The 12,101-nt window shown below is 57.6% G+C and overlaps 3 protein-coding genes across 3 annotated transcripts; 1 reads left to right on the top strand and 2 right to left on the bottom strand.

The window, feature by feature from the left end:
• The first annotated feature begins 1,230 nt into the window (after positions 1-1,230).
• On the top strand, positions 1,231-2,372 carry BJ171DRAFT_176768 (uncharacterized protein). The gene is made up of 5 exons (XM_053106030.1): positions 1,231-1,387; positions 1,592-1,719; positions 1,841-1,906; positions 1,996-2,165; positions 2,255-2,372. Exons 1-5 carry the CDS (start codon positions 1,360-1,362, stop codon positions 2,292-2,294), a joined length of 432 nt encoding a protein of 143 aa, XP_052964620.1. The 5' UTR covers positions 1,231-1,359; the 3' UTR covers positions 2,295-2,372.
• Positions 2,373-3,100: 728 nt separating this feature from the next.
• On the bottom strand, positions 3,101-3,550 carry BJ171DRAFT_461243 (uncharacterized protein; the record flags this gene model as incomplete). The annotated part of the gene is made up of 1 exon (XM_053108472.1): positions 3,101-3,550. A coding segment is annotated over one exon (450 nt), but the record flags the coding sequence as incomplete, so codon positions are not given.
• On the bottom strand, positions 3,551-5,124 carry BJ171DRAFT_513373 (uncharacterized protein). The gene has a single exon (XM_053111760.1). It carries the CDS (start codon positions 4,878-4,880, stop codon positions 3,816-3,818), a length of 1,065 nt encoding a protein of 354 aa, XP_052964618.1. The 5' UTR covers positions 4,881-5,124; the 3' UTR covers positions 3,551-3,815.
• Positions 5,125-12,101: the final 6,977 nt, after the last annotated feature.

Below are 12,101 nucleotides of genomic sequence, written 5' to 3'. Positions count from 1 at the left end.
CGGGTCGAGCTGATCGTCGTGAAGCGGCGGAACGAGGATCTTGAGAAGGCCATGATGTAAGCATCGTCCAGCATGGCCAGATTGAGGAGCCTCCATTCTTTGTTGTTCCTGTCACTGTGCATCCATTCCCATTCCTGACCATGGCTGGATTGTGTTCATGCCTGGATGAGGGACTTGGGTCACCACCGACTGCTTTGCCCCGCAGATTTCATGAAACAGCTCTGATCCCGTCGAATCGCCGTCGCTTGGTCATCCAGTCAAACAGCACAGCAAAACGACTATCTGTCCAAAGCCGAGCTCACCTACCGAGAAGAAAATGTCAAGTTGCAAAAGCGACTCAGGTGAGATGCGAGCTGTTATCAGCGTGTCGACTATGCTGCTCAAGTGTATTTCTCCAGACGCAAACCACGGTGACTCATGCTCTGGATGGATTGGGGAGGCAGGGAGGTCATTGACGAAAACAAGATGGTCACGGCCAACTATAATGCCATCAAGAACAACCACGACCTGAAACGGGCAGAGTTTGAGCAGCTGGCCACCGAGGTCGAGGAGGCCAAGAATGCTTGTCAGATCGCCATTGTAGGTGCTGGAAGCGTATCGACGAGACTCGCGGACCAGATATAGGGAGCAGAGCCAAACCGACCAACCATATTCACCGCTGACCACCAAACCGTCTGGCTCATCTGCAACACAGAGGCAAAAAAAGCAACTGCAAGAAGAGACAAACTCCTTGACCAAGGAGCGCAACGATTTGCAGGAGAAGAACAAGAGCATCGAGGCGCTGCTTTTGCGGAAGGAAAAGGATATCTCGGACCTACTCACCAAGGTCAACGACACCATTAACGACTATGAGCTGAAGCTGGAGCGGAAAGAGGAGCAGATGTGGGCTATGAACATGCAGTTGACGGAAGGTATACATCTGGCGCAGGGTGAATATGACGGGAGAGTGGCGCCCGCTACCAACTGGACGAGCCGGATTTGTGCCGATAGGGTCTCTGCGATTGCCGACATGTGTGTCTCATACAATCTGTCTGCTGTGTGTATTTGCATTCCATGCCCCTGCCTCCAGAGCAAGAATCTGCAAAGCAGAAGCACCATGTCGAAATCGACCCAGAGTTGATCAACGATATGGAGAAGAAGTGGCAAGGTACGGAGTCGATTTTGGGACGATCGAGCAGCAGGCGCAGTCCACGCCACAGCGATTTGCAGCCCGCTTGAGTAGGGGGGGGGCTCCAAGACACCGCGAATATGCTGGGGAGATAGATTAAAACGCTTTCTGGGCTGGATACCCTCACGAACGTGGATGGTGCAGTCAAGGAGCGGCAGTACCTTGCTGAGGTCGACCGATTAACCAAGCAAATGTTCATCAAGGAGGAATCTGTGACAAGTGAGTGCAATGGTTGTCGCAGCCGAAAGCGGTTGTGGGGGGAGCGTTCAAGCCGGTATCGGCTCTGAATACCAAAGCCAGCATCGACACGAACGTCACGACACTGTGTCCACATCGACTCCCTGAGGGTCTTGGAGGTGCTCTTCACTATGTCCGGCTTACGTTCTTGGCGTATATGGCGCATCTCCCTGTCGACCCGCCCAGAGCTGAGCCAACAGGTCGAGGAGCTATCCAAGAAGCAGTTCCAGCCCCGAATGGAAAAGCTCAAGGCAATCGAGCAAGATGTCAAGATTCGCATGGAGGAGTATGCACTTGCAGAAGAGCGGCTGGAGGTCAGTATCGGCCACAATCCGGAGCAGCACGGGCATGTTTGCCAGGGGTTGGTGAGTGCGTGACAAGAGACTGGATAGCATGAGACTAATCGGCGTTCGGATCACGATATCGCAACCACAGACCGGGTTCATCTGTCCAAGAGACCTCATCGTGCTTGAGAAGCCAGTCACATTCGATCCATGCGGCGTAAGTAAAGCCCTCGACTCGCTTGTTTGCCACGCCAAACGTCACACTCGCCCATTCGTCACTCACTCACTCACTCACTCACTCGCTAGCACACGTATTGCAAGAAATGCGTCGACTCGATCCGCGAGGAAAACTTCAACAAGCTCAAGTGCCCGTCCTGCTTGGCCAACGTCGACTACGCCTTCCGGAACATGCAAATGGAAGCCGTATGCGAGCAGTTCTTGAAGCGCAAGTCCATGACGCTGTCTTTCCTGGAGTGGTATGCAAAGACCTGATCTTGTCGCCTTGCTCCTCCGCCACCAGCCGCCATCGACCAGTGGTCTAATGCAAACGTGTGTCGAATGCCAGGATCAAAACCCTCAAGATCCACCTCCCCGAGCGGGACTAGAGCACAACCCCCGCAAACCTACAAGCCGAGACCATACGACCGACGACGCGACAGTAATTAAGCAGCAAGATTGATGACAACAGTGCTGTCCATCATCCCTCAATCGGGGGTGCTCTGTTGTTGTCTAAATACGAATCAGCGCTGCGGTATTAGTTGTTATAGGCCAATCGATGTTCCAGTGGATGTATCAATCGATGTATCAAAAGATAAGCACCACGCAGGAGCGACGTGAGTCAATCCGAGCTCGCGGGACGATTCTACTTTTCGGGAGCGGATTCTATGTACAAATGTAATAAGGGTTCGGCGGTGCGAGAGGACGGGGCACATTCGATGCAACCTCCCTCGCGCAGAAAGCCCTCTGAAGATGGCCGCGACCATAAGAAAAGCCGCATCATATAGCTACTTGCACCTATTTGAAGAAGACAAGCCATCAGGCCCAACAAGTTGGTACCCCGGCACGTTGAGTAGACAGGCAAGCCTATCTACTCCTGTTGCAGCCTAGTGCTGCCTCAGCTGCCCACAAGGTCTGAGACCAAGCGAGTGAACACATTTTCGAGCAGCTCCCACAAGGGAACAGCAGGATCGAGGGGAGGTCGGGGTGGTGGAGTGGCAAGTGCTGGCACTATACTACGCTGTGCTGGGGGTGCAGGCGGAGACTTCAAGGGTGGGACTACACTGAGTGTGGGAGTGGGTGCTGGTGCTGGGTGTGCACCAAGTGCAAATGCTCGGAAGGCAGTGCGGGGAGCGGGTACATGTTTAGTGTTGTGAATTGCCTGTTTGGAAGGCATCCGGTAACATCGTCAGCGTCAGGGCCACTTGCCGAGGGATTTGAGAATGTTGATGGAATCTTCGTGGCCCTGGTCAGCTGACTTGCGCCACCAGTCAACGGCGGTGTCGATGTCTTGAGGGACACCAAAGCCATGCTTGTAGCAGCAACCGAGATAAATATATCCGTATCGATTTCCCTGTTCGGCAGACTTGCGATACCACTCAGCTGCCTTGATGTAGTCCTTGGCGACTCCGTTTTCATAGGAGTAGGAAAACCCAACAAACAACTGCCCGTACGAGTTGCCTTGATCAGCAGACTTGCTGTACCACTCGAATGCCTTCTTTCGGTAGAGAAAGAGAGGGAAGTTGTGGCGAAGCAGGCCAAATCCTGGCAAGCAATACCCTGGCAAGCAATACCCTGGCCATCGAAGGTACACACACAAGCCTGGCTCGATCCGCCCGGCGGAAATCAATTGTTGTGTTTGGTCTTGGCGGGCGATGGGTGGGGTGCGTATTCAGGCTCGGGAAGCTACGACAACCCTGACTCAAAATGGGTAGGTATATTATATGGACGGCACTGACATTGCTGCTGCTGCTGCTGCAATCCATCAAAGCTGCGTCCGACTCAAGCACGATCGCGACAAGCCCCATTGGCATATGGACCGGCATTCAAACTGCGCTCATGCTACCACATTCGGGGGCCATCACCGCGATGGCTGCAAAAAATATCGACAGACTCCGCTGTGTCGCGGATTACTTGGCACTGGCTGGACCACTGCTTCCCTTGACAGCCATCTTGATTGCAAACTTCAGGGGCAGGGGCCGCCTGGCTTTTGGTAAGGCAGACGAGGTCGCTGTCAAAGATCCATTCTCTTGCCCGCCAAAAGACTCGGCTGGCGGCTCGCCTGCTGGTGTTGCTCCTTCTGGCAGCTCGTGGGTCGAGGCTTGTCCGTTGACCGGAACAGGTGCCGTCTCGCCTCCGGCTGCTCCTTTGGCTTCGTCTGCAAGGCCCTCGGCAGGTGGCATTGAGTCGGCATTTTGATCGGGCTGGTCGGCATGGAGATTCAGCTTCTTGACAATATCGCTCGAGCGCAGGGCACGCCACTGCTCCGAGCTGGCTGCGGACGTGTCCTTGCAGCCAGCCGCAACCTCGGGATCGACAATCTCGGTCATCACGTCGGCTTCACGGAGCAGGTGAATGTCAATATCGGTCAGCTTCATGCCCTTTGATCCCGACTTGGTCAGGACCCATTTGACCCAGCGAGGGCATGCTTCGGGCCGTGACGAGTAGAGGGCGTCAAAGATGGCCGCGGCAACGGGGCTGGTTTCCAGGAGCTCCTTCTCCACGGTCGTCGCAACCCGCCGGGAGATGGAGGGATAGCGCTCAAGTAGCGCACGGCCAGACTTGAGCCCCATGAAGAGGCCAACCTGGAAATCGACCATGTACTTGACGGTGCTGCTGGTGCTTGAGGGAGGGGCTGCAGGGTCTGGCAGAGCGACAACGAAGAGAGGGAGACATCGCTGCCGGAGCCACCGCTCCAGTTCGCCTCTGGCTGGTTGGGGCGGCTCATAAGCCTCGACCGAGGGTTCGAGCTCGATTGACGGCTCGATCGAGGGCTCCGTCGAGGGTTCGGCTAAAACCTCAGCCGAGGGCTCGATTGACGGCTCAGACGACTCCTCGAGCGGCTCGGCCGTCAGCGGCATCGCGGCTCGGCGGGACTCTTGGCCGATTTTCTGATAACCCGAGATACCGAGCAGGCTCTTCTTCTTGATTCGTTTCTTGAGCTGAGTAGAAGCTGCAGGGGGTGCTGTCTGCATCTCCTCGTTTGATACGGAGGCTCGTCGAGATGGCGGCTGGGACAACCCACCGACTACGTCGATGATTTCCGAGTCGACCGACTCGGCTGCTTCGGAGCCGATCGTCGAGCGGTCCACATCAGCGTCCACCGTGGCGACGCGCCTACTGGATGCAGCCTTGTGGCTCACGTTGCCTGTCGTATCTTGCTCGCGGACACTGTCGCGGGTCAGTCCACCAACCCTGGTCGAGTCGATCGACTCGACCTCGCTACTGCTTTCCGTCTGAACCGAGAGACGCCGTCGCTTTTCCTTGTGTAGCTCCTTTGCTTCCTTTTCGCGGTTGCGCGCCAGAGCCTTGTGGGTGTCCTTGGGCTTCGTTGCTTCGGATGCACCGGCTATACTGGGACGATATCCATCGAGCTCCATGTCGCCCTCCGGAGCAGCCGTTGGGTCATCGAGCGGAAGGGCGGTCGGCTTGGAGTGGTCTGCGGATCCATCACGATCCGGCAGCACATCCAGAGCCTTGTCGGTTTCGGTGGCGGCACCCACAGCAACGGGCTTCATGTCAACAATCTCACCGGTGGCAGAGATCATGACACCGTCTCCATCCAGGCGCATATATCCCTTGGTAGCAAGCATCATTCGCTTCTTTCGCACAGGCGCGGGTTTGGCCGATGCCTCGTCGGTTTTGGTCTGTGTGTTCTTGGCTACTGTCCGAGCAACCTCGGGAGGTGCAGTCTTGTGCTGGGTGCTGACCGGCGGGGTAACGATTGGTTCCGCTGGTGGCTTTGTGGGTTGATCTGGCTCGTCTGACTCTGGCTCGGGCTTGACCTCCACAAGGGTGTCTTGGGGAATACTCACTGGGAGAGGAAGAGAGCAATGGGTGAGCCGCTGTCAATGACTGCTGCGAGGCACAAGTTCAATGAATTCTGCAGTGCGACAACACGGCGGCTAGCATGGTCGTGGGCCGACCATGACAAATTATGGGCGAATGGCACGACTGGATTTGCTGCGATCTCAGCGGCGAAGCTGACCGGCCAACTCACACGGCGGGACGTCGGCGATGATAACAGTGGGACGCGAGACCGGAGAGTCGACATTAAAGTAGTCGTCGATTTCCATAGGATCGACTTTGACATTGTCGAGGCTGGGGTGGCTGAAGAGTGCCTCCTCGCTCTCGCTGGGTCGGCTGTTCATGTCCAAGTCTGAATCGATCCGCAGATGGCGATATAGCAGAGCGGAGAGTCAGCATCGACGGGCAAGCAATTCCTGCGTCGCGTTGTTTAGAATTGCCCGTCTGCCTACCTTCCGACTTGACCGCGACAGCCCCTGTCCCGATTCCAGCTGGCTCGGATTGAGAGTGCGGTTCGCCGGACGAGCCCGTTCCATTGGGTCGGTCGCCGCTGTCCAATGCCGCCGGGACACCCAGAGGATCCGGAGGAGCCCTCTCGGAGGCGTGTGGCCGCCCCTTGGGTCCCCGTTCCACCGACAAAAGCAGTGATCGATCGGCCGTCTTGTTTCCGTCTCGGCTTTGGGTCTTGGCTTTGTCCGGGCTGGCCGTGCTGCGGCTTACAATGCTCTCTTCGAGCTCGAGATGCCGCTGCAGCTCCCGATATTCGTCATCGCCCTCGTCCTCTTCCTCTGTCGTGTCGTGAATCAGGCGATCACTTCGCTGCCGTCCACGAGACTGGACCCCGGATTCGTTCTCGGGCAAACCGGGCTCCCCGCGACCGACGCCGACCTTGAGCTTGGGCTTTTTATCACGATCGACCTCGGTGGCGGATTCTGACGGGTTGGGCTTTCGGCCTTTTGGGTCTGGCCCGGGCCGTTCCCGCTCATTGTCGTCCCGCTGCTTCTTGACTTGAGCCTCTTCGCTGGATCTGTGTCGGCCCTGCTCCCGTTCGGCATCGCGGCTCTTGTGCTTCTCGCTCTTGATAGGCTTGTGCTTGGAGCGGTCGTCCTCAAGGGCGTTGTCTCGGCCTCCATCCTTGGCTCGGGCGTCCGAACGCTTGACTTTTTCTTTCTTGACATCCTTATCGCCTTTGGAGTCCTTGGAAGCTTTGGATTGGCCTCGCTCCGGCTCGGTGTCCTTCCGTTTCCGACCTGAAACGCTGGTGTCGGCTCGTTCCGGCTCCCGCTTGTGCTTTTCATCGCTTGTGCTGCCAGCTACGGCCTGCTTGGTTCCGGATGACTTTACACGGCTCTTTGCTGAGGCGTCCTGGGATGCATGTGGCTGCCTCGAGTCCACTGTGCGCCGACGCTCTTCCTCTTCGAGACGACGATCCTCTTCCTCCTGCTTCTCCATCGCTGTCTGCAGCTTCGTTTCAAAGTCTGAATCATCTTCGCCACCCTCATCGCCATTGTCGCTGGAGGAAGTCGCCGAGGATTCCGAATGCCGTTGTGGCTTTCCATAATCAGACTCTCGTGACTTGTAGCGGCCGCGACCCGCGACTTTCATTTTTGCTCCGGCATCAGGCTTGCCGTTCGGATGTTCAAGAGAGTCAGGCTGGCGATAGACGTCGGCCATGTGCCTCTTTCCCTGGAGGCGGTTCTGGGTCTTCTTGCGTCCGGACTCGTCCTCGTTATCGCTTGAGTGCAGGTCGTGCATGTCCGTATCCTCTGGCGATCGCTCGGCATCATCTGTCGGCTTGCGAGGGCGGCCGCGCTTCTTCTGACCTTGCCCCGTCGGCGACATGGCCGTGTCTGTAGCCCGGTGGTCTTCTGGCGACGATGCGCCACTGCCGATGACCTCGCGTTTGCGTTTGCGGTGTCGACGCGACTGGGTGCTGCTGTCTTGGGCACTGACTTCTTGATGAGCGGCGGCTGGATCGCCACCGTAGATGGCCTCGATGGTTTTCAACAGCCCTCCAAACTTGCGCTCCTCGCGAGTCGACACAAAGGGTCCGTCGCGACTCCCCAGCCCTCCCCAAGCAAAGGCTTGATTTTGTCCGGCCGTGCTTGTTTCGACGCTGTCGCCGATTCCGACGCTGGTGTCGCGCCGCCGCAGGCTGGTCGATGTAGAAGAGTCCGAGCACAGCGAGCTGGCTCGCTTCCGGCGAGCGCTGGTCGCCGATGTGCGGCCATGGCCCGCAGTGTCGTCGTGGTCGTCCCGTTCACTGGCTCGGAACTTGACGGCGCTGGCGTAGTCGCGGATGGCACTGAGGCCGCTGGGTCCGCTCGGGTGGACGATTTGGGCACGGTATCGGGGCTCGCGGTATGGCTGCCAGTGCGTCTTGGGCTTGACGAGCAGTTCCTTGATTGCATCGCTCGTGCACATGTCCAGCGCCGACAGGTGCTGAGCGTTGCGCCGATCCTTGCTGGCACCAAACTCCAAGAGAATGCGCACACAGTCGAGGTGGCTGTTGGACACAGCGTCCATCAGCGGCGTTTCGTCATCGTATCCCATCAGATCGACCGTGGCGCCAAAGATCAACAGCTCCTCGGCAACGAGCGCGTGGCCCTCGAGAGCTGCCTCGTGCAGCGGTGTCCAACCGGCATTGTCTTGGGCATCAATATCAGCACCGTAGCGGATGCACTCGCGCACTTTGGCGATGCTCCCTGCTGCCGAGGCTCTGTGCAGCAATGTCTGTCCAGAGTCATCACGCTCGGTGACCTGGGCCATCATCTCGTCCCATTTGAGCAAGAGTGAGCGCATCTCCTCATCGTTGGCGACGTCAAGGGGCGTCTCTGATTTGGCGTTAGTGGCGTGGAGATAAGCGCCATGCGAGAGCAGGCATTCGACAACGCTGACATGTCCATTTTGCGCCGCATCGTGCAGGGCCGTGTCTTGGTTGTGGCCAGTGGCATTGACATCGGCGCCGTACTGGATCAGCAGCTTGACGACTTCGTCGTGGCCCTCGAGACAGGCCTCGTGCAGTGGTGTCCAGCCAGCGTGATCCTTGATGTTGAGATCGGCGCCAGCATTGACGAGCGAGAGACAGGTGCTGACGTCGCCAATCCTTGCGAAATTGAAGATCGGTGTCTGACCGCTGCGATCGGGAGCATTGATGGCCGAGTAAGGCAGGACGCGCTTCCGTCCAGCGACGATAATGCCGCTGTCCTCGCGAACGCTGCCACTGTCTTTCCTGGTCGCCGACGGGGGTGTCACCGATCGTCGCTGAATCACCGTGCGTGACAGGCGCTCTTCGGTCTCCTTGGGCTTACGCGGCGGGCGATCTTCCTTGCGCTTGTGTTGCTTGCGCTGATCGGACCGGTCGTCTGGATCAAGCAGGTCTCGATCGTCAGGGCTGTGTCGTGGATGTTTCTTGTTTGGCATTTTCGGCTTGGTTTCGTTGGTTTGCAGGGAGCTTGGGGGAGGCGACACAATTACAGCCGAAGACTCTGGCTTTGGCGCCTCCCAAGCGTCATTCGGGGGCGGCTTGGGTGGAGCTGACGCATGCGTGGTCCGCTCAAACTCCTTGAGTCTCTCGATCTGCGCGCGCTCCCAGTCCTGGAGGCTCTTGCTCCGACGGCTCGGCAGTCGGCCTCGCCGCTTCGCATCCTCGATGCGCCTCCGGTTCATGTGCTCGCTGTAATCGTCGTCATCGTCGTCGTCGCAGTCGAGGAGCATAAAGGCGCTGGGGTTTCGCTCCAGATACTCTTCAAGTATTTCTGGATTGTGGTCCATGTACTCCTTGACATCGGGCGAACCCTTTTTTGGACGATCCGAGACACGGGAGGCGGAAGCGTTGCTTGACTTGGCTGCCGGATCACGCCGGCCTTGCCCTTTCTGCTTTCTCCGTCGACGAGAGGTCTTCGCATCGGGCTCTCGGTCAGAGTGCTCGCTCGACGCAGACGTGCTCGAGATTCGACGCAGATTCTTGCGTTTCAACTTTCGCGCCTGAGATCTGGAGTTGTTGAGGGACTCGTCACTTGAACGCTTGGGAGCCTGTTTATCTTTCCTCGACAATCGCTCGCGCGCTTTGCTGTTGGAATCGTCACTCGAATAGGTGCTTTCCGAGTCCGAGGGGGATGAGCTGGACTCATCCACGTCGCTCAAGCTGCTGTCGCTCTGGCCCTCGTTCTCTGAAGCCGAGTCCGAATCCCTGTCGTCGTCCCCGGCGGCTTTTCGTTCACGCGAATCGGCTCGGTCCGACCCCTCACGACTGGGCTCGCGGCGATCACCGTTTGCTTCGGCGTCCCCACGAGATGACGATGACTTTGACGACTCGGGGCGGTCGCCTGCGCCAGGTTCGGAATTGCCGGAGCCGGGATTGTGGTCCCCGCAACGTCTGATCGAAGGCGGCTGAGTTCTGAACTGGTGTGGCTCAATCTACGAACATCACATGGTGCGATTTGGGCATCAGTATCGGCTTAATGGCTGGTGCAAAGTAGCATCCGGGACAGGCTCCACTCTCTATTCAGCATTTGCACCGACACAAAGCATGCGCATTCCGAACCAACCTGATCTGCAGGAAAGCGGGGCGTTGAGGCCCAGGGATTCATTATAAACGGTTCGTCCAGCATGCGGTGGTGCTCTTGAATTGATACCGAGAAATTTAATAGCTGACTTGATGGGGTGAATCTATGGACAGATTCGCGATTACGGCGCCGAGTATTATCCAGTATGGGGTCATTAGTTGCTGTCGATCCGAAATCCTGGATCTGTCGTTCAGGACAAGGCGATATGGGGGCCAGGAGCTCCGAAATGAAGGCGCACGGAGATGACACGGGAACGGCTTGCTCGTCCTCAAAGCCCAAGGCAGTCGGATCTGGTAGACAGATGATTTCGCCCGAACGCCTTGCTCGCGGAACATCTGTGCAGCGGCCAAAGTCATCGTCTCCATACACGCTCTGCAGGGAATCTGAAAACAGAGGGTCAAGGTCGTCGTAAAGATCAAGCAGGCTCTTGCTTCGGACAGTCTTGGTTTTCGGCGGGCCGGCTGCACCAGCGACTTTGTATGTGTTTGGATGCTGCGATTTCGGAGGGAAGCATTGCTCGAAATGGGAGTAATACGTCTCAAACATCGGGCTTCTTGATCTGGATGCCAACAAAACGAGTCGCGTATTACTACGCGGGCCGAATGCTGCAAGCTGCCTTGGAACACAGGATCGATGCAGTGGCTGTTACCAGATCAGTTGGGTCGATATCATTCGCCAGATGTCGGAAACAGGGGAAGTTGACAAGAACTAAAAGCGCCAAGGGCGGTACCAGAAGCGACGATGCAATACGATATACAAGCGAAAAGTTAGTTGGGCAGCCCCATGTGTGCTGCGACCCGCCCATCCCAAATCACCTCGACTCCTTCACTCATCAAGCGACGCACTCAGATGGGTCTGATGCCATCCAGGGTGCCAGTGTCGGCGGATAAAGGACGAGTCCCCGCCTCCCGTTTGTGGCCAGTCCAGTCCAGTTCGCCCAGCTCTCGACCATACGAGCTCCAAAGCCGCAAGCGAGCTGCAAGCGATTCCGAGACAGCCGGTGAGCAAGCATGCGCCGGTGGTGGGCGGTGCCAAAACACTTACCAACACTGCGGTGCAAACAGTCGTCCAAGCACGGAGGCGGGACGGATTATATACAGCTGTGGGGGCGATGGAGGGTGCGTGAGCCGACAGTGCGATGGGACTTCAGGGAGAATCCGAGCGACTCGGCTTGGATGAAGCACGAACCGGATGTACCTGAGAAACGACAGGACGGAATGAAGATGTAGACGTTAGATACAGGCTGATGCGCGGATGGTGAGAGACACAACCACACCGACGCTTTGCATACTATCAACAGCCGTCCACTTCCGATGTTATGGGGGGTGCGGCTCCAAAGGGGGAGTTGGAGGACGAGAAGGGTGTGCACAGCCAGCAGGGATCACAGCCAAACCACAGACTGGAGCACCCTGAATATGCCGACACCACATATGCAGAAAATATTGACAGCCATCGAGAAATATGCATGCGAGGCTGAATGCGGGTCTGCTATCGGGCAGGAGCGCAACGGCCATAATGACGAGCCATATCCGGCCGGGGCAGGGACGATGGGTGAACCGCCAAGGACAGAGGAAAGGGGACATGCGACATGCCGGAATAGACCAGGGGGCGGCAGCTCGGCCGGCAGCAGGGGACATCGCCGCGACCCAGCAGAGCGTGCGTGCATACTTGCCTCGGTGATATGTGGGTGTTCTGCTTTGGGCACGGACGCTGCGAGGGGGATGGCTGGTTCGGCTGTCGGTGATGATGCAGAAAGCAAAATGGGGGCCGAGGGCGCATTTGGGCCCGACTCCTCGCGAGCCCTGGGCGAGGCGCGAGGAC

Source organism: Polychytrium aggregatum, assembly GCF_025602895.1.
Source record: "Polychytrium aggregatum strain JEL109 chromosome Unknown BJ171scaffold_30, whole genome shotgun sequence".
Lineage (NCBI taxonomy): Eukaryota > Fungi > Chytridiomycota > Chytridiomycetes > Polychytriales > Polychytrium > Polychytrium aggregatum.
Note: the sequence above shows the minus strand (reverse complement) of the source record. Positions and strands in the feature narration are given on the sequence as shown.

Excerpts from the sequence above, each read along its gene's own strand:
- BJ171DRAFT_176768 (XM_053106030.1), top strand. The coding sequence starts at position 1,360 with ATGTTCATCAAGGAGGAATCTGTGACAA. Across the intron at positions 1,720-1,840 it reads TTGCAGAAGAGCGGCTGGAG|ACCGGGTTCATCTGTCCAAG; the intron begins GTCAGTATCGGC and ends TCGCAACCACAG. Across the intron at positions 2,166-2,254 it reads ACGCTGTCTTTCCTGGAGTG|GATCAAAACCCTCAAGATCC; the intron begins GTATGCAAAGAC and ends GTCGAATGCCAG.
- BJ171DRAFT_513373 (XM_053111760.1), bottom strand. The coding sequence starts at position 4,880 with ATGCAGACAGCACCCCCTGCAGCTTCTACTCAGCTCAAGAAACGAATC.